This window comes from Lepus europaeus, chromosome 2, assembly GCF_033115175.1.
Source record: "Lepus europaeus isolate LE1 chromosome 2, mLepTim1.pri, whole genome shotgun sequence".
Classification (NCBI taxonomy): Eukaryota; Metazoa; Chordata; class Mammalia; order Lagomorpha; family Leporidae; genus Lepus; species Lepus europaeus.
Window position 1 is genome coordinate 65019200 of NC_084828.1, and position 21884 is coordinate 65041083.

The 21884-nt window shown below is 40.8% G+C and overlaps 1 protein-coding gene and 2 pseudogenes across 1 annotated transcript in view; 1 reads left to right on the forward strand and 2 right to left on the reverse strand.

The window, feature by feature from the left end:
• Window positions 1-2688: 2688 nt before the first annotated feature.
• LOC133747998 (large ribosomal subunit protein eL32-like) lies at window positions 2689-3088 on the reverse strand (annotated as a pseudogene).
• Window positions 3089-4083: 995 nt separating this feature from the next.
• LOC133750993 (CXXC motif containing zinc binding protein-like) lies at window positions 4084-4851 on the forward strand (annotated as a pseudogene).
• Window positions 4852-4868: 17 nt separating this feature from the next.
• The window catches only part of DPPA2 (developmental pluripotency associated 2), a 115210-nt gene continuing 98194 nt past the window's right edge, over window positions 4869-21884 (reverse strand). The window contains exons 8-9 of the mRNA XM_062180850.1: window positions 9874-10035; window positions 4869-4937 (exon numbers count right to left, since the gene is read on the reverse strand). Coding sequence (XP_062036834.1) covers window positions 4869-4937; window positions 9874-10035 — 231 coding nt within the window. The remainder of the gene's footprint in view (window positions 4938-9873; window positions 10036-21884) is intronic.

Below are 21884 nucleotides of genomic sequence, written 5' to 3' on the forward strand. Positions count from 1 at the left end.
TGATATGTTGCATTCTACAGCTTTATTTTCTATAGCTGAAGAATCTGAGTTTCCCCTCAGATTGGCTGTAGTGGAGGTATGTAGGAGTACACATACTGCAAAATTTGGCTCAGGACATAGTAATTTACTTTTCTCAAGCAGACTTCTTAGGAAATTACAGTATTTGAAAAATCAGAATATAAAGCCATATTGTGGCTGATTAAGGAAAAAATTAGAAATAAGTCACACACACACACACCCACAAGGGTATTTCGAAGAATTTTTGGAAAGAGAAAGATAAATTCATTTTTATACAAAAGGTTTTTTTAAAGATGAATTTAATTATTTGAAAGGGAGAGCTACAGAGAGGCAGTGAGAGAGAGAGAGGTCTTCCATCTGTTGGTTCACTCCCCAGATGGCCACAACAGCTGGAGCAGAGCTGAATTGAAGCCAGGAGCCAGGAGCTTCTTCCAGGTCTCCCACACGGGTGCAGGGGCCCATGGATCTGCATAATCCTCCACTGCTTTTCCAGGCCACAGCAGAGAGCTGGATCGGAAGTGGAACAGCCAGGTCTCTAACTGGCGCCCATATGGGATGCTGGCCCTGTAAGTGGCAACTTTACCTGCTACGCCACAGCAACTCCAAAAAAGTTTTGATGTTCATGCACGATTTTTCATAATATCCTTTTTCCATGACTGTTTTGAAGTCTCCACAGATAAACATGACAAGGAGCTTTCAATTTCCCTTAAAACAAAGAATAGTTTGTTTTCCAGCTTCTAGACAAGATGTGATCTAGAAAGCCTGCTAGGAAAGAAAGAGGATTGGCTGGCGCCGTGGCTCAGCAGGCTAATCCTCCACCTAGCGGCGCCGGCACACCGGGTTCTAGTCCCGGTTGGGGCGCCGGATTCTGTCCCGGTTGCCCCTCTTCCAGGCCAGCTCTCTGCTATGGCCTGGGAGTGCAGTGGAGGATGGCCCAAGTGCTTGGGCCCTGCACCCGCATGGGAGACCAGGAGAAGCACCTGGCTCCTGCCTTTGGATCAGTACGGTGCAGCGGCCATTGGAGTGTGAACCAATGGCAAAGAAGGAAGACCTTTCTCTCTGTCTCTCTCTCTCTCACTGTCCACTCTGCCTGTTAAAAATTAAAAAAAAAAAAAGAAAGAGAAAGAGGATGGACAGATTTACTTTGATTAAGGGAAGAAGGATGGAGGAGGAAGACAAAAGAAAGGAAAACAAAGAAGGGAGGAAAGATGGAAGCAAGGGGAGGAGGAAAGGAAATGAGATTCAAGATACATGTTAATCAGAAATATATTGCTATTAGTTCATTATCTCAAAGCCGTCTCACTTGAATATCCCTGAAATTTGTCAGTAATAGTCCCTTTTAGAGCCAGAAAATACTAACGTGTGAGTATTATGAGGTTGTAGTACAACAGACAATGCTGGTAACTACTGGTAACTACTTATGTTTTCTCTTTTTGCCTGGATAGAACCACTCCAGAACTTCAATTCTGACGTCATATATTGGTATTGAAGGCACAGCGTAGCAGGGTCTGTGAAGGTCACATTCAATTTTCCCCAACTGTGTATTCACAGGTTTTCAACCAGCATTCTCAGAATAGTTGGCGAGGTCATGTAACCCATAGCCTTCCTCACTTTGTCCCTCTCCTGATAGGGTAATCTGTCTGATTGTTAAAGGCCCAGCAATTACAGAATACTGTTTACAGTCCCCTTTGTTTATTCACCTCAGAGGAGGCTTTTATGTGATGTCATCTTGGCTAACAAGTAATTTTTTCAGGAAGTCTCCACTCTAGGATGTGTCTTTACTAGCCCATCATAATTCACGGAGGTCTGTCACATCAGGACTCATCAAAGGACATCAGCAGCACTGCCCTTCCTAACTCTAAGTCTTTACTCTGGTTTTTCCAGAATCCTGCCAAAAAGGATCATTCGTCTAAATAGATAAATGCTTCTTGATAATTCATAGCCCCCATTACCTTCTAAATTAGACACTGAGACCTGGCAGAGATTCAAGAAATACTTGTGGGCAGCTTTTTGAACTGACTCTTCACCAACTTCTCATTCACATTGCAGATGAAGTCAATTTTTTTCGCGTTCATCTTTAGTTATAGGTATTTAATTGCTCTTACTCCTCAGGTCCACAAGTAGCCCCTGTGTCTCCATGAAATAGTCATCGGTGGCTTGAATTCCAGGAACAGGGTACTAGTTTATTTCAGTGACCTTACACAGAATGCAATAGTCCATGCAACTACAGTTTGCCAGATATTTTTCACACCACCATGATGGGCCATACCTAAGACTATGAAGTTTAAATACAATAGTGTTGGTGAATACCTCCTGGATACACCCTCATATAGATTTCATTTCAGACCTTACAACCTATCAAGAATGCTTCTTTAAATTGACTGGCTCATTTTTATCCTGTTCTCTGTTGTCACCCTAAACACAATGCATTCATGGAACAAAATATGCTTTTCTCTTAACAGTTCTCTTCATAGTTTCTCCCTCCCACTGTTGAGTATGGAGAAATCTTCAAAATTCAACATTTTGGCTTTAATCTGGTAGATTGAATGCAACTCTATTTAGAAAAGCAATAGTGTGTCATCAATCTTAGGACAATATGCCTGTTTTCTCTTATTTTGTGTAGTTTTCAAGGTTTTATTTAAAAACAAATAAAATGTGTACCCGCACTATCTATTCATTTTCTGCACTGTGGAGCCTGGAGTTGGGGTTGGTGATCTAATGACCAGCTGAGCTACTCTTTCCATGATGATTTTGTGGTTCTTGGAGGAACTGTTGTGATCAATCTCTGCATAGTAAGATTTGTCGCACAACAGCAGCGCCTCCAGTTCTGTGATGTTGTGGACTAGGAACTTTCAGGAGCCACAAGGCAGCATATTTTCTTATTGCTCCCATAACCAATGTTGGGCATCAAAATCTGGCCCTTGAATCTTCTTCCCAGCTTGTTGTCAATACCTCTGGATTTTTGTCAGTTATGCTTAATCTTGATGTATTGGTTGGTCGGATGCCAGATAAACTTCTTGGTCCTCCTTTTGATGATCTTGGGTTTGACCAGGGGTCTGAGGGTGGCCATGATGCCCAGAAGAAATCAGTCAGCTCCATAGGTAACACAGAGGAGGAGCTCTCTGTCTTTTTAAAAAAATTATTTATTTATTTGAAAGGCAGAGTGACAGAGAGGGAGAGAGATCTTCCTTCTACTAGTTCACTCCCAAAGTGGTTGCAATTTGGGGCTGAGCCAGGCCAAAATCAGGAATCTGGAATACCATCTGGGTCTTCCACATGGGTGGCAGGGGCCCAAGTACTTGGGCTATCTTCTGTTTCATTCCTGGGCACATTAACAGGGATCTAGATTGGAATGGAGCAACCAGGATTCAAACTGGTGCTCATATGGCATGCTGGTGTCTCAGGCACTAGCTTAACCCACTGAGCCATAATGCCACACTCCCATTCTTTCATTTTAGGTAACAGCAAATAAACACAGGTTGAAAAAGTACATCTATACACATTGCTAACACAATTGGTCTTGCCTTTATAAACAATTGTAATGCATTCTCCTAAGTAGTGACACTCTACAGGTCTCCCAGATTAGTGCATGTAATACTACATAATCTACCTCCTAGATGACCCAAGGCCACTGAGAGAAATTCTAGCCTAAAATTTAACACAACAAAGGCAAGGTATGAATAATTCTGTGTACTTAATTCATGCAGGCACAAAAACGTCTATCTCTGCACTGTGAGTTAGTATAAACAGTTCCCATTCAGGCTGGATTCAGGTTTCCAGGGCCTTCAGACTTATACAATAAGAAGGCTTTCTCTAGGGGAAAGAATACAAAATTACATATGCAAAATCTGATGTGAAAAAGGAAAGTATAAATTTAGAAAGAGAAAAAATCACAGAAAATTTAAAATTTAAAAAAAATTGAGTTAAAATAAACATAGTCACAATTTCTTTCATACTCCAATAAAGTTTAATTCTATACTCCTTGAATGTGGACTGGCTTTAGTAAATTGCTGACCAATTCACTGTGACACATGTGGCATTCTAGAACGTATGAAACATGGTAAGATGCCTTGTCCCTTTCACTTAAGCTTCATAGAACACTTGTTGTTGGAACTCATCCACCACGCTCAAAAGAAACAGTCATTCCCAAGAGACACTTGTGGGCAGGTCTCCTAGTTGAACAGCTCCTACTGAACTGACAGCCAAAAGCCACCACCAACTTGCCAGCCACACAGTGATTTTCTGTATTGCCAATAGAAGCCAGTAGACTATAGACATTTGTCACAGTGATTAGAATCATGCTCTGGGTCTTTTACAATGGGCCAGAAAGCAGTAGAAGCAATCAGCTCCAGGCTGAACAAGACAACCCTAGGGAAAAATCACACTGCAGCTCAAAGCCATGCTGAAGAACATTACCAACCTCTGGCCCATGGGCTAGGACTTCCAGTGGGACCTCATGAAATGTGGCAACTGTGGTGAGATTTCAGAGAAGTGGCAATAAATCTGGCAGATGGACAGCCTGACCCTGACCTCTCCATGGTCCAAAAGTGCAAGCTGTGAGCCCTGGAAAACTCCATCAGAATTTTGAGCAGTACCATCAAGTCTTTCAATGCTGAAGACAATGAGAAGCTCTAGACAGAAGTAGAATCTGAATGCTGAGGTCTAAAGCCAGTTGATTAACAGCCCCAGGTCAGGTTTGCTGCAGAAGATGTGGAGTCAGGAATAGTCTTCAGTGACATTAATCTGCAGGAGAAAAACTGGACAGACTCTTATGAAAAAGCTCAAGAGACTGTGGGAATCTATGAAGTCACCCATCAGTTTCAGAAGTGCTGAAACCTCTTCCTGCAGGCTTACCTTAAGAACTGAGAAGAAGGAGGATCCAAGATGACTAAATAGGGAAAAGGCTTGCTGATTTTGACCTAGGGAAGATAATAGAATAGCACAGAAACTGTATTTCCAAAGGAGGGTTGGAAAGAAATTTGCAGTGGAAATCCTACAGAAAGAAGAGAGATGCTGTGGAGCAGCATGGGTAGTATAAACACACAGCAGTGAGCAGGGACACAACTGTGATTCCTACAGCTAAGGGCTGGAGGAGACACCATCTTCTTAGAGCGAGACAGTAGAGGAGATCTACCACACCCAGCCTGGGTGTCACCCTGGACTCTTGCATCACCCCCAAGCACTGAACAGAGTTCCCTGGCCCCAGCCAGCACATGCCTCTAAATATCCACTGAAGGAAGGGATACTCCAGTTAGCCATGGAGGCATAGTTCAAATATAAAAGCCATCAGAGGAGAAAAGCAACAAATGTTTCCACAAAAGCCTAAAAATAAATGCAGAAATACAAGAAACAAGAACAAGAGAGACAGCATGACTTCTCCAAAGGAACACAACAACACTTCAATATTAAAATGTGAAGATGAAGATTGATGAAATGTCTAAACAGGAATTCAAAAGAATGATCATAGGATTACTTAGAAGCAATGAGAAAAAAATTTCATGAGCTAAAGAAATCCACACATGAAATGGATGAAACAATTTCCCACGGGGTCAACACTGGTGAGGCCACCACCTGCAATGCCAGCATCCCCTATGGCATAAGCTCGAGTCCCGGTTTCTCCACTTACAATCTACATTATTGCTAATATACCTGAGAAGGCAGTAGAAGATAGTTCAAGTCCTTGGGCCTCTGCACCTTTGTGGGAGACCCGGAAGAAGCTCCTGAAACCTGGCTTCAGATCAGCTCGGCTCTGGCCATTGAGGCCATTTGGGGAGTAAACCAGTGGATAGAGGATCTCTCTCTCTCTCTCTCTCTCTCTCTCTCTCTGCCTCTGCCCTTCTGTAGTTCTTCTTTTCAAATAAATAAATCTTTAAAAAATTTTCCCACTAGATTGAGATTTTGAAGAGAAATCAAAATGAAATACTAGAAATGGAGAATTTAATATGACAAAAAGAATGCAGTGGAAAGCCTTAACAACAGAGTTGGTGAGACAGGAGAAAGAATATGTGAGCAAGAAGATAGATCTTCAGAAATATCTGAGCCACATCCAAAAAATAAATAAATAAAAGAAGAAATTAGGAAAATTTTTTGAAGAGTATCTGAGATTTATGGGAAACTATCAAATGAGCACAAATATGTATCTTAGGAGTCCCTGAAGGCATGAAAAGAGACAATAGATTAGAAGGCCTAATCAGGAGAAAGCTTCTAAGATGGTAGAGCAGGGAGGGAGCTTACTGCTCTGGTCTAAGAGAAGATAGTTTTAAAAAAGTGAAGATAGTGCAGTCTCAGGGAAAGCATTAAGGAGAAAAAGGCAGAGGAAACTCTATGTAAATTAGAGGGACACAATGAACCTGCATGGAGGGCATAAATGCCCACAACTCAGGACTCCAGTAGCCAAGAACCTAAGCACCAGCACTGAGGAGTGAGGTGAGACCATACCACAGCAGCGCAAGTCACTGGCACTAGAGCCTAGAGGGAAACTGGCTAGTAGCCCTATGGCGGATAGTGTACCTGCTAAACTAGAGGAGAAAAAAAAAGGAGGGACACATTTCTCTCTCCCCAATCACCTTACAATGGCATCCTGTAACAAGCCAATGGAGTGGGCACCATTTTGAAGATGCATAACAGCTACTGCACCAGCTCATGTCCATGCCCAGCAACCAGCTGAGTGGAGACTCCTGGCTATGCTGGGAAGAACTAACATGGGGCTGTGTACTCATGACTATGGGAGACTTGCTAGCCAGGACTGTGGAAAAAAACTTAGGTTGATTGGGAGGACTTACTGTGTGGCTGGGAGTTTGGGCAGTCACTGTGGAAGATTCCACACACAGGGCTCCCTGGGTACCTGGTGAGGGACATTGCTGAAGAATCTGAGTTACCCTGAGGACTGCACAGATCCTTCGTGTGGTCCTTGTGGCAGGGCAGATGAATATTATACCCGCTGGGACTAGCGCTCAGGCATTGGTTGCCTTTGAAGAGAGGAGCTCAGCTGAGCAGAATAAACTACCCTTCTAATTAAAAAAAAAAAAAGAGGAGACTTACCATGCCAAACTTGGGTGTATCACCTTAGACACACCCTTCACCCTGGAGAACTGAACAGAGCTTCCTAGCCACACCCACCATATGTCTCTAGATATTCACTGAAAGCAGACACTCCACTAATCTATAGAGGCATAGTACAAAGATAAAAGCCACCACAGTGAAAAAACAAAGAAGAAAACAAAGAGTTATCTCCACACATGCCAAATAACAAATGCACCAATTCAAGAAGCAAGAATGAGGAAGACACATGACGGCCACCCAAAAAAACACAACACTTCAACACTAGATTGTGAAGATGATGAAATTGAAAAAATGCCAGATCTAGAATTCAAAAAATTGATCATAAGATTATATAGAAGGGGGCCAATGCCGTGCTCACTTGGTTAATCCTCCGCCTGTGGCACCAGCATCCCATATGGGCACCAGTTCTAGCCCCAGTTGCTCCTCTTCCAGTCCAGCTCTCTGCTGTGGCCCAAGAGGGCAGTGGAGGTTACCCAAGTGCTTGGGCCCCTGCACCTGCATGGGAGACCAGGAAGAAGCACCTGGCTCCTGGCTTCAGATGGGCCCAGCGCCAGCTGTAGAGGCCATTTGGGGAGTGAACCAATGGAAGGAAGACCTTTTTCTCTGTCTCTCTCTATAACTCTGTCAAATTTAAAAAAAAAAAAAGATTACATAGAAGTAATCAGAAGCAAATTCATGAACTACTGAAATCTGTAGTTAACATGAAAGAAAATTTCTCCCATGAAATTGAGATCTTAAAGAGAAATCAAAATGAAATGAAGAATTCAATGAACAAATAAAAAATGCAGTGAAAAGCCTTAACAACAGAATCAGTGAAGCAGAAAAAAGGATATCAGACTTAGAAGACAAAGCACAGGAAATTATACAGACAAACCAAAAACAAGAAGAGGAAATTACAAAACTAAAAAACACTGTTTGGAATCTACAGGATACTATCTAATGACCCAACATACAGGTACAAGGAATTCTTGAAGGTGTGAAGAGAGAAAGTTTTAGAAGGCCTTTTTTGTGAAATAATAACAGAAATTTTCCCTAATTTGGAGAAAGGGAGGGATAAAGTACAGGAAGCACATAGAACTCCTATTAGATATGACCAGAAAAGACTTCACCACAATGCATCGTAATCAAACTCTCCACACTAAAATATAAAGAAAAGATTCTAAAACATGCTTGAGAGAAATGCCAGATTACTTTCAGAGGATCTCCAATTAGACTTACAGTGGACTTCTCATCAAAAAACCCTACAGGCTAGGAGAGAATGGCGAGACAAATTCCAAGTTTTAAGAGAAAATAACTGTCAGCACAGGATACAATACCCTGCAAAGTTCTCATTTATGAACTAAGGTGAAATAAAAACCTTCCATAACCGACACAAGTGGAAAGAATTTGTCACCACCCATCCAGCCCTACAAAAGATGCTTAAGGATGTGCTGCCCACAGAAACACAGAAACATGGTCATCACTATGAAAGAAGGTAAAGGAAAAAAATCTCCCAGTAAAAGTTCAAAGGAAATTCAAAGTAAAAAATAGGAATATTTTTGGAAAAGGCAGAGCAAAGTCATTACTTTCAAATAGTCACATTAAATGTAATTGGCAAAACTCTCCAGTTAAAAGACACTGACTGCCTGGGTAAATAGTGGAAGATGGCCCAAGTGCTTGGGCTCCTGCCACCCATGTGGGTCATCAGGATGGAGATACTGGCTCCTGGCTTTGGCCTATCCCAACCCTGGCATTTATAGCCCTTTGCAGAGTAAATTGGCAAATGCCGGCATGCCATATGAGCATTGGTTCAAGTCCTGGCTGCTCCACTTATGATTCATCTCCCTCTAACAACTTTAGAAAAGCAGTGGAAGATGTTCCAAGTACTTGGGCCCCTGCTATCCACATGGGATATCTATAAAAAGCACCTGGCTCCTGGTTTCAGCCTGACCCAGCCCCAGCCATTGTAGTCATCTGGGGAGTGAAGCAGCAGATGAAAGATCTCTCTCTCTGTCTCTCCCTTTCTCTGTGTAACTCAGCTTTTAAATAAATAAAATAAATCTTTTAAAAAGTAAAATGAAACTTAATAAACAAAAATAAAAATAAGAACAGTGCCTGCCACAAAGCAAGTGCTCAACGATTATAAACTATTATTATTATTAGGTGTCTTCTAGGTGTCTACAAAACTCTCTGATACTGGTTACTGGAAGGTGTTCAGCAGTCTTAATTCTAACCTGTCTTCATTTGATTCTGAGGTCTTCTCTCCTGTTAGTTCCAGAGCTCTTGTTAGGCTTTTATCCTTGCCTGCTTCCCCCAGGGACACGGGGGTAACTTGGGCTCAGCCTCTGTTCTCCTGGTGCCTCCTCCTGGCATAAGTTCTGCATTATACTTCAGATCTTCCCATTTGACTCTATCTTATTAGTATTTTATTCATCATAAAATTCTTTTTTTCTCTAGGTAGCATGTGTACTCTGACCAAGAAAACGTTTTCATACAAGGATATTGGCCAGGGGGACACCAAAGATGAATATTTGAGATATCCTCTCCTTATCTAAAAACAGCAAACAGTAACTCCCCACCTCATTGATTCTTCCTGCTCTGAATCCCATTCCTTCTCACCCTCTCAAAAATGTTGCTGCTAAATTGTCCCATCTTTCTTCTACATCAATAAACCTTTCCTTCCTGTTGGATTATTTCTGTTACACATTCTGTCACCAAAAATGTATCATTATCATTCACCCTTTAAAAACAAAACCAAATAAAAACTTCCCTGACCCTACAATCCCCCCATTTATTGCCCCAATTCTCCTTTACAACCAGTTTAGGAAAATGCTCTATGCCACAGCGTTTCAATTTTTCACCTCCCATTAACTTCTCAATCACTTCAGTCTTAATAATAATCCGGAAGTCCTTCGTGGTAAGGTCAGTAATGACATCCAGTTCTCCGACATCATCTTTCTTGACCACTCGAAAGCACTGACACAGCTGTACACCATCTCATTCCTGAATCATTCTCCTCTTAGCTTCCCTTGACATCACTTTATCCTGGTCTGGCCACTCTGTTTCCCTGTCCTTTGCCTGCTCCTCATATAAACATTAGAAATTCAAGCTGCTCTGCACCCATTTTCCTTGAGTGTCCTCATCTATTTATGTAGCTTTTCAGACCATCTATTGAGGCTGGTGCTGCTGCTCCTCTTCTGATTGAGCTCTCTACTTAGGGCCTGGTAAGGCAGTTTAAGATGGCCCAAGTGCTTGAGCCCCTCCACCCATATGGGAGACCTGGAAGAAGCTCTTGGCTCCTGCTTCTAATCAGCCCAGCTTGGAGCTGTGGCCAGTTGTAGAGTGAACCAGAGGATGGAAGATGTCTCTTTCTCTTTGTCTCTCCCTCTATCTGTCTGTTACTCTGCCTCTCAAACAAATTAATAGATCTTTTTTATTAAAAAGTATTTTCTTATGCGTCTCAACTTTAAATGTTTATTCCACCTCTGAATTTCTGCAGTTGTATGTCCAACTGTCGACTCAACATTTCTTAGCAGTTTTACATTCATCTCAAGCACAACATAGCAAAATAAAAATCTTGGTTCTTCAATCCAACATGGGAAGCGGGATACACAGCAGACTCATAGAATGGCAGATGTCCTAAACAGCACTCTGACCTCAGAATCAGCCCTTAAGGCATTCAGATCTGGCTAAAAAGCCCATGAGAGTATTTCAGGCATGGAAAGCCAAGACACTCTGGCAAAAAAAAAAATGACCTAAATGAAAGATCTCTGCGAGTGAGATCCCAGTGGAAAGAACAGGCCATCAAAGAAGGAGGTACCTTTCTCTGAAGGGAGGAGAGAACTTCCACTTTGACTATGACCTTGTCTAAATAAGATCAGAGTCAGCGAACTCAAAAGGCTTCCATAGCCTTGGAAACTCATGACAAGGGACTCGGGTGATTACTGACGCCATAAACAAGAGTGTCAATTTGTTAAGTCAACAACAGGAGTCACTGTGCACTTACTCCTCATGTAGGATCTCTGTCCTTAATGTGTTGTACAATGTGAATTAATGCTATAACTAGTATTCAAACAGTACTTTACACTTTGTGTTTCTGTGTGGGTGCAAACTGATGAAATCTTCACTTAATATACACTAAATTGATCTTCTGTATATAAAGAGAATTGAAAATGAATCTTGATGTGAATGGAAGGGGAGAGGGAGCAGGAGATGGGAGGGTTGCAGGTGGGAGGGAAGTTATAGTGGGGGGAAAGCCACTGTAATCCAAAAGCTGTACTTTGGAAATTTATATTTATTAAATAAAAGTTTAAAAAAAAATCTATCCCAATTCTGTCTGAAAAAGAAACATCACAGAGAGCTTTGAAAAATAATTGAGAAGAACTAATTTGGCATCCCTATCTGTGCATGGTTTCCGTTCTTACTCTGAATATGGTCTATTACAAAGAGTGGGCAAGTTGACAAAATTTAATAAGACATTTTACAGCTTCTGATGAATTCTAGCCCATACTTTCTCAGAATCACTATTCTAACGTCCATGAAATCTTTTATTAGGTTTTAGTAAATCTATTTGGTATGTTAAAATTTAATCACACACTCAATGCAGCATGGCATTTAGGCTGTTAATTTCAGTCTCTCTATACATGGTAGATATTTACTACAAATGACCTATCACATTGAATGAAGATTGTTTTCTAAGACATTTTTGGAAGCCTCTCACTAGTATCTACTGAATTGGTAGTCAAATACTAAACCATAAAAATCATCTTTTAGAAGCTGAGAAATATACAAACCAAGATGGAATAAGCTTGGTAATTATTTTGACAAGGGCGAAATTGAAAGAGACCTTACTTAATCCATTTTACTAAATGTGTAGAAGTGTGATTTAAAAAAAAAAAAATGGCCCTCCAGCACTGTACTCAACACGATACTCCCATCTGAATTGGAGGAAATGGAACCACCAGAAGCAGCCTCACTGCATGTGGTGGTCTGTGCCCAGTTGAGGTTTGAACCAGCTGGCACCTTAGTCCCATCTTGGCCATAGGCACAAATCTAAAATCCACTCTTAGGCACAGATGCATTGGCACAAAATCTGCCCTTAAACCCAGGAACTGGGACTTTTGGCTTCATTTGCATAATGTAACATTCCAAAAAAGTGATTGAAACTGCAGGGTAGGTAAATTTGATAAAATGCAACCGGCAGTGGAGGAAGAATTCAGATGTTGTTGGCATAAGACCCAAAATTTTAGGGAAAAAGAGACACTTTGTGTAGAAAATTCTGGGAAAAAAAGTATGCCAAACAGTTGATTGTACCTATCCCTTGGAGAAAGAGTTCTTAGAGGATTTTTAAATTGTATATTTTATAATTCTGATTGTTAAAGACATATATTACTTATATGATCAAAAAATAACTGGAAGGCAAGAAAAATGTCATGCCTATACTCTATTTGACATCAGTGAGTCCCCAGGTCTTTACTTTGGACTACTGAAAAGGAAATTTGGAATTTCTCCCTTTTAACCCCCACTTACAATGGACAGCCTAACAGTCCAGAATTTTTTAAAATATTCCTTGCTTGGACGGGGGCGGGGCGGGGCGGGTATGGCACAATGCTGAAGTTGCTGCTTGGGATGACAGCATCCTGTATCAGAGTCCCAGCTCCTCCACTTCAGATCCAGCTTCCTGCTAATGCACAACCTGGCAGGCAACAGGGAATGGCTCACGAACTAGGGTCTCTGCCACCCATGTGGAAGACCAGGATTGAGTTGTGGGCTACTGGCTTCAGCATGGGCTTGCCTTGACTGCTTTGGTCATTTGGGGGGTAAACCAGCAGATAGAAGTTCTCTCTGAGTCTATCTCCTTACCTTTCTCTCTTTTTCTCTCTCTCTTTCAAATAAAATGAAAATCAATTTTTTAAAAAAAGTTTTTTAAAAAGCTTCCCTGTCTCCTTTGTAGAACAAACTCTCTACAAAGAAGACTTCCTTTGTATTCAAGGCAAGTTTGATTCATATGCATAAAATAAAAATTTCTGGTTCACCTTCAGTTAAACATAATATTCTTTAAACCAACATGCTGGGGTGGAGAGGTGGGAAAGATTTCCTTCACAGAAATATACTGGAACAGTACTTTTTAACTTGCCATAGGAATTAAAATATATCTAATAAAATATCATTGAGATAAATTATAATTCTTTATTCAGAGCTCATCAGAAAAGATCTAATTTACAGCATTGACTATAACTAGTTAAAAGTCCCTGCTTGAAAGCTAAAACCATGATAAATTTTAATTATGTTGATAGAACTAGCTTCAAAGCTATATTAATTATGCATTAAGCTCTACATACAAAATCATACATTATAGTACACCCAGAACATGTAAAATATGGTCTGAACTAAATTAAAATATGCCAATTTCCTCAGCAGTTGTTTGCTTTTGATATACTGTAGTTACTTCAGCCCAGTCTTTATAAACATTAAATTATTGCTCTGCTCTTGAAGCCATCTTCCTCTCTTGAGAGAATTCCAAGCTTTGGTTAAGTTTCTGGAAGAGTTTCTACTTCTACAGAATATGAAGCCGACATCCAAAATGCCTTTCTCCATCCAAGATAAGTAGCTTAAAGGGGTGAAACCTTCCAGCAAGTTTATCTCAAGGTCTAACAGCTGTGCCTACTCCACTCAGCACAACTTCTACTCACACACTCCTGTTACTCTCAATAGTTTTTTCCCCCGGCCTCACAAACACAGATCAAGTCACCAGAGTGAGTATTTCAGAAATGGTCGAGGCTACCAATAACAAACTTTTACCAAAATGAGACATAATAAAGAATTGTGCCAAAAGTAAATAAATAAACTCCTTTCTTCACTGAGAAAGTCTTAAATACAAGGAATAGATTAGATATTTGTTATAAATGATTATTACATATATGTAATACATCTCAGTAAAAATTTCAAACATAAATTTCATACATTGAAAATTTAGCTCTTTCAGCCCCAGTTTACAGATATTTAATTCATATTAAAATGTGGGTGTAGGGGGCTGGTGCTGTGGCATAGTGGGCTGAGCCTGCGCCTGCAGCACCGGCATCCCATAGCTACACCGGTTCGTGTCCTGTCTGCTTCTCTTCTGATCCAGATCTCTACTATGGCCTGGGAAAGCAGTAGAGGATGGCTCAAATCCTTGGGCCCCTGCACTCGAGTGGGAGAACTGGAAGAAGCACCTTGTCCCTGGCTTTGGATCCGCACAGCTCTTACTATTGCGGCCATCTGGGGAGTGAACTAGTGGATAGAAGACCTCTCCTCTCTCTCTCTCTCTCTCTCTCTCTCTCTCTCTCTCTGTAGCTCTGCCTTTCAAATAAATAAAAAAAATCTTAAAAAAAAAAAGATATTACACAGGAAGGAAATTTTTTTAAAAAGCCCAAGTGCTTGGGTCCCTGCACCCATGTGGGAGACCCAGAAGCAGCTCCTAGCTCCTGGCTTTGGATCAGCCCTGATCCAGCCCTTGTGACAATTTGGGGAGTGAACTGGAGGATGGAAGACTCTCTCTCTTTGTCTTTCTCACTCTCTCTCTCTGCAATTCTATCTCTCAAATAAATAAAATCTTCAAAAGAAACTCCATGTAAAGTTAAAAAATCCAATTATATACAATATTCTTTACCTTTATGACTCATTCTTTTAAAAGTAAATATTGGAGGGGCTGGTGCTGTGGCACAGCAGGTTAACACCCTGGCCTGAAACGCTGGCTTGTTTTATTCTTTTTTCATTTTGATTGAATTATTTATTTTTAAGATTTATTTTATTTACTTGAAAGACAGAGTTACAGAGAGAGAGAGAGAGAGAGGTCTTCCATCCACTGATTCATTCCCCAAATGGCCGCAACATCCAGGGCTGGGCCAGACTGAACCCAGGAGCCAGGAGCTTCTTTGGGTCTCCACATGGGTGACAGGGCCCCAAGCACTTGGACCATCTTACAATGCCTTTCCCAGGCCATTATCAGGGAGACGGACTACAAGTAGAATGCCAGCCCCACTTATTAACTTTTATAACTGTATCTTTGTGCAGATAGATCCCTTTCCCCGGAATGCCTTTTGACCCTTTTGTGACTGACAGAAATTCTCTTAGCAAATCTAACTTTAATGTCCTCTCTTCCATGAAGTCTTCCTCAATCCCTCCAGGTTAGAGAGAGTATCTCTCTCATTTGAATCCTCACATCATTCTGTGGTACATCTGCTATAGCACTTACCTGTTCCATAATGAACCAGGTTTAATCTCTTCTTACCCCCACTAGATGATAACACTTAACGACCCTCTTAACGACTGAACCACATAGGGTTGTATATGGAAGAGCATACTGATTTCTCTCACTTATTCTCAGTTCCTGGGATAGCTGGTGATGAATGTGTTCACAGGCAATTTCATCAATTTATCCAAAAATGCATCTGCTAAACATACCATGATTTGAAAAAGAGGAAAGCTGCCTTCAGTGTAGCAATGCTATGCTACCTAACTTTGCACATTGAGTAGCGAGAGCAGAGCCTGGTGCACAAATATTAGCAATACTTGAGCTCATGCCATTTGCCTACTAATGAATTAAGAAGCTGTCCCTGGTTTCAAGTTGCTATTAATACTTGGAATTCACCATTATTTAATTATTTGATGAATATTTCTTTTAGTTACTAGACTGATATCTATTGGAAATGGGGCCATGTCTATTTTTTGTCTAGCTCTGTATCCCTAGAAACTAGCAAAATGCTGGCTGGCAATTGATAGGCATTCAATAAATAATGCTTAATAAGAGAAAAAAGTGAATAAATTATAAGACCGCTGCCTCAGGTGGCTTAGATTAAAACCTTTTTTAGGATCTTTGTGGTCCAGAATGGCCTGTCAGGCCTGCCATGTTCCCAACAGTTCTTGGGGGTGACTACACAATGTCACAACTCATCCTTGCAAAATGCATTCTACGTGCCCAGATTTCAGAGTAACTGCACATTCCTTGATTATCTTTCATGTTTTTCATATGTCCAGTCAACAGAAAAAGTAAGTGCAAGTACTCGTACTTGGTATTTCAATATTATTCTCTGACAGTTTCCCTTCCAAGGTGGAGTTAGGCATTCACATAAACTTCCGACTATAGTGGGCTCATCACATCGATACTGGAATTATCGGTTAGTTATCTTTGTTGCCACAATGCTGAGCAAAATGGCTTACATGCAACCGGTGCTTATCAAATGTTGAGTTGAACTCTAAGAACACTCATTACATGGAAAACTATTATTCAGCTAACAAATATCACATCAGATAATCATTAAATCATTAGGTTTTTGTTATATAGTCAATATCATAGCACAACAATGAATTTGGTACTGAAAAGATACACAAAAAAAGTATTCAAATATCCCAGGGAAGGTTAAAACAGAGACAGGATAGTAGAAAGTGTGAAAGCATGCATTCTGAAGCTGTGGTTTATACAACAATGGGTAAATTTGTATTTATTAAATAAAAGCTTTCTAAAAAAAATGGGTTTTAAGTTGTTGAGATCTTTAATGCATTATTTATTCTCTCATTCGCTTTTGATCAAGTTGATGTCTTATATCTAAGATGGACTTTTAGAGCCCTAAAAGAGCCAAGACAACAGCAGGGAAAGAAAAGAGACTTTCTAGTATTTAGAATTTGCTAGACCAAAACATTTGCTAGACAACCCCCGGCCATTATGGCAATTTGGGGAGTGAACCAGTGGATAGACAATCTTTCTCCGTTTCTTTCTCACTCTCTCTGTATCTTTGCCTTTCAAATAAAATCAATAAAATGTCTTTTTTTAAAAAAGACAAAACCAAAAAGAATGTACATCAACTTTTTAAAAAAGATTTATTTATTTCAAAGGCAGAATTACTCAAACAGAGGGAGAGACAAAGAGACATACACACACAAACACACAGAGAGAGAGAGAGAGAGAGAGAGAGAGAGAGAGAATCTTCCGTTCACTGGTTCAATCCCCAAATGGCCACAGCCAAAGCCAGGAGCCTAGACCTTCACCCAGAACTCATATATGAATGCAAGAGCCTAAGTACTTGAGCCATCTTCTTCTGCTTTCCCAGGCACATTAACAGGGAGCTGGATCAGAAGTGGCGTAGCCAGAGATTGAACTGGCTCATATGGCTTAACCCTCTGTGACACAATGCCAGCCCCACATCAGTTTTTTATAAAGCAAAGGTTGCAGTTGATATAAGATGGTTTCTAGAGAGAAATACACTTAGTGCATAGCCTTATAATTGTTTCCATTCATGTGGAACAACTCCAGCTGCTTTAAAAAATCAACAAATGAAACCAGAAGGGAAATGGAAAGAAAACAACGGTATTTTTGTTATGTCCAACTGATAAACACTAGATTGCATATAAATTATGTTAAGCATAATTAAGCACAGAATTAACATCATTTGTAATGCAATGAAATGAGGCAGCTGAGTTAAATGCAATAAGGTCTCCAATACATTGCTTTGATGATCTCAAGTGACACTGCCAACTTATATACTTATAAAAACATAAACAAAGGGGCAAACAATTGATTTTCTTTTCATATGTATGTGTACAGGCTATGGCTAAAAGTTCAAAGCAATTTGCACTTTGTTATTCACCAAGTTTGATAAATTTTAGCCTTATGAACTATTCCCCTTATAGTGTACCTAATTACATAGAATGGATCAAAAAATAATCCTAAACCTGCATTGTATCAGTTAAAGCATTGTAGACAAAAGATAAATCTCTTTGTTGAAATGGTGGATACAAATTTACAAAAGAAGTCAAGGGGCCTGCACTGTAGCATGGTGGGTGGGGCCGCCACCTGCAGTGCCAGCGTCCTGTGTGGGTACCGGTCCAGGTCCCAGCTGCTCCGCTTCTGATCCAGCTCTCTGCTATAGCCTAGGTCCTTGGACCTCTACACTCACGTGGGAGACCTGGAAGAGGCTCCTGGCTTCAGATTGGTGCAGCTCTAGCCATTGTGACCACCTGGGGGCTGGGCCGGTGGATGAAGGACCTCTCTCTCTGCCTCTGCCTCTCTGGAACTCTGCCTTTCAAATGAACAGATGAATCTTAAAAAAAAAAAAAAAGAAAAGAAAAAGAAGAAGTCAAGAAGAACAAATTATTTGTATGCCTCAAATGTTTCAAGTACTGTGCAAATACGTCATTCATTCACTCAATAAACATTTACTGAAACTATATTCTTTGATAAGTAGGTGCCTCATCAAGTGTTGAAACATAAGGATTACAAGTATATCATAGCTGAACAAAAGGGACAAGCATACGTAGATGCAATTTTGATATATTGAGAAATGTACTGATAGTGCAGGGTCCAAGTATGGAGTGGGGAGTTGGGGGAGGAGATGTGGGCACAGAAATAAAATACATTTTATTTTTTCTTGTTGGAGAAGGAAATCAAGAAGGGAAGTGATGGGGTAGGCATTGCAGCATAATGGGATAAGCTGCTGTTTGTGACACCAGCATCCCATGTAGGCACCAGTTCAATTCCCAGCTGCTCCATTTCCTATCCAGATCCCAACTAATGCACCTGGGAAAGCAGCAGAAGATGGCCCAAGTGTCTGGGCCCCTGTACCCATGTGCAAGACTCAGATGAAGCTCCTGGCTCCTAGCATCAGCTGGCCCAGCCCTGGCTGTTGCAGCCATTTGTGGAGTAAACCAGCAGATGGAAGATCTCCCTCTATTTCTCCCTCTCTAAGTAACTCTTCCTTTCAAATAAATAAAATAAAGCATTTAAAAAAAGAAGGGAAGTGATGACTATGTTGAGATCTCAAGGATGAACAACCATTGATTTTCATAATAACCCTTATTAGTAGGTAACGTAATTACTGCCATTTTATAAAAGAGGCAATGACTCAAGCCTAATGAGCAGGACAAAGATTGTGAACATAATTCTACCTGATCCCACTGTCATACTTCTCTAGTTGCACTATACCTCTGGTAAAGAAAAGTTGAAGTTCAGAAGAAGGACTCCAGGAGCAGGTGTTTGAGGCAGCCATTAGGGTATGGATTGGTATGTCCACATTCCATATTCAAATGCCTGTGTTGGAATCCTGGCTCCCTTTCAAATTCCAGCTTCCTGCTAGTGTCCATGCAGGGGTGCAGTAAGTGATGGGTCAAAGTACTTGGTTCCCTACAACCCACAGGGATGTCTGAGTTCTGGACTCCTGGCTGAAGCCTGCCTCTGTCTCAATTGTTGTAGGCATTTGGGGAGTGAATCAGTGGATGGAAGTTCACTCTCTTGCTCTCTCTCTTGCTCTCTCTCTCTCTCTCTCAGACTTTCAAATATACAAAAGAAAGAAGAAAAGAAAAGAAAAAGAAAGAGAAAAGATGGCAGAGTAGGGAGGGGGCTTACTGTTCTAGTATAGAAGATAGTTTTTAAAAAGTGGAGAGAGTACAGTCTCAGGGAAGAGTTAGGGAGAAAATGGCAGAAGAAACTCTACGCAAACTAAGGGACACAGTGGAACCAAGTGGGAGGGCGTGAACACCCACAACTCAGGACCCAAGCAACCAAGAGCTTCTTCACCAGCATTGGAGAGTGAGGTGTGACCAGATTAGAGCAGCCCTAGCCACTGGCAATAAAGCTGCAGGAACAGCATAGAGTGAACCCAGCTTGGAGCCCTGTGGGGACTAAAGTACCTACCAAACTAGAAGAGAAAAAAAAAGGAAGCTCACGTTTCTTTCTCCCTGATCACACTGCAAAGGCATCCTGTAACAAGCCAATAGAGGAGGCACTATTTTGGACATACTTAATAGTTGCGCCAGCTCATGCCACATCCAGCAACAAGCTGAGTAGAGATTCGTGACTCATGGGGAGAACTAATGGGCTGGGTGCTCCTGACTTCGGAAACTTCTGTGTTAGGACTGTGAAAAAACTGAGGCTGTGTGGGAGGACTCACAGTGCAGCTGGAACTTTGGGCAGTCACTGTGGGAGATTCCACACACACACAGGGCTCCCTGGTTATCTGGCGATGGACATTGCTGGAGAATCTGAGCTTACCCTGAGGACTGCACAGATCCTTTTTGTGTGGTCCTTGTGGTAGAGCAGATGAATATTATTCCCGCTGGGACTAGCAGTCAGGCACTGGTCTCCTTTGAGCAGAAGAGCTCTGTGTCACCTTAGACATGTCCTTCAACCTGGAGAACTGAACAGAGCTCCCTGGCCACACACACTACACAGCTCTAGATATTCACTGAAAGCAGACACTCCACTAATCTATGGAAGCATAGTACAAAGGTAAAAGCCACCACAGTGAAAAAACAAAGATGAAAACAAGTATCTCCACAAATACCAAATAACAAATGCACCAATTCAAGAAACAAGAATAAGGAAGACAACATGATGCCCACAAAAGAACACAACATGTCAATACTAAATTGTCAAGAGGATGAGACTGAAGAAATGCCAGAAATAGAATTCAAAAAAATTGATCATAAGATTACATAGAAATAATCAGAAGCAAATGCACGGACTGTTGAAATCTGTACATGACATGAAAGAAAATTTCTCCAACAAAATAAAAAGAAATCAAAATAAAATGAAGAATTTAATAGAACAAATAAAAAAATGCAGTGGGAAGCCATAACAATAGAATCAGTGAAGCAGAAGAAAGAATATCTGTCTTAGAATACAAAGCACAAGAAATTAAGCAGTCAAGCCAAAAACAAGAAGAGGAAATTAGAAAACAAAAAAACACTTTCTATAATCAACAGAATACTATCAAACTATCCAACATATGGGTTCTAGGAGTTCCTGAAGGCAAAGAAAGGCAGGAAAGGAATTGAAGGCCTTCTTACTGAAAAATTAACATCAAACTTCCCTAATTTGGAGAAAGAAAGGGACATCTAAGTACAGGAAGCACATAGAATGCCTAATATACATGACTAGAAAAGATCTTCACCAGGAGCCAGTGCTGTGGTGTATCAGGTAAAGCCTCAGCCTGCAGTGTCCACATCCCATATGGGCATCAGTTTGAGACCCGGCTGCTTCACTTCTGATCCAGCTCTCTGCTATGGCCTGGGAAAGCAGTAGGAAATGGCCCAAGTTCTTGGGCCCCTGCACCCACTCTTGGGAGACCTGGAGGAAGCTCCTGGCTCCTGGCTTCGGATCGGCGCAGCTCCAGCAGTTGCCGCCAACTGGGGAGTGAACCAGCGAATAGAAGACCTCTCTCTCTCTCTCTTTCTCTCTCTCTCTGCCTCTCCTTCTCTCTCTGTGTTACTCCGACTTTCAAATGAATGAATAAATCTTAAAAAAAAAAAGAAAGAAACAAAAACAAAAATGCCATAAGAGCATGTCTAGGAAAACAAATATCGGGGAAATGCATTCCATACTGCCAGCAATGGTTAGTACAATAGCTCTAGATCAATGTCATTCGCTACAGTGTATATTGCTATATAATGAGTTGTATTTTTTTAATTATGAATATGTTCGACTAAGTTGATACAATTTATAAATGCCTTGTCTTTCAAAAAAGATTTGCTATTTATAGATTATTGTATCTGTGAAAATTCTATAAAAACTCCCAAACTTTAAATAATGGATTTATTTCTTCGTGTTAATGATAAATAATGATACATGCTATTTTGAGGCACTTTGGAAGATGATATACTTATGTAGGAGTAAAGATTTTAAGACTATTAAAATGATACCATTCAAATTAGAATGATAGCAGTGTTTCCTAGTTTCTAACAAGCATTCTTGAGCTTTAATCCAGGTCTCTCGAGTGCTGGTCCAATTCTCTTTCTTAGCATTTATCTTTTTCCATATGGGTAATCTGTTAAAAGCTTTTGCTCAAAGGCAA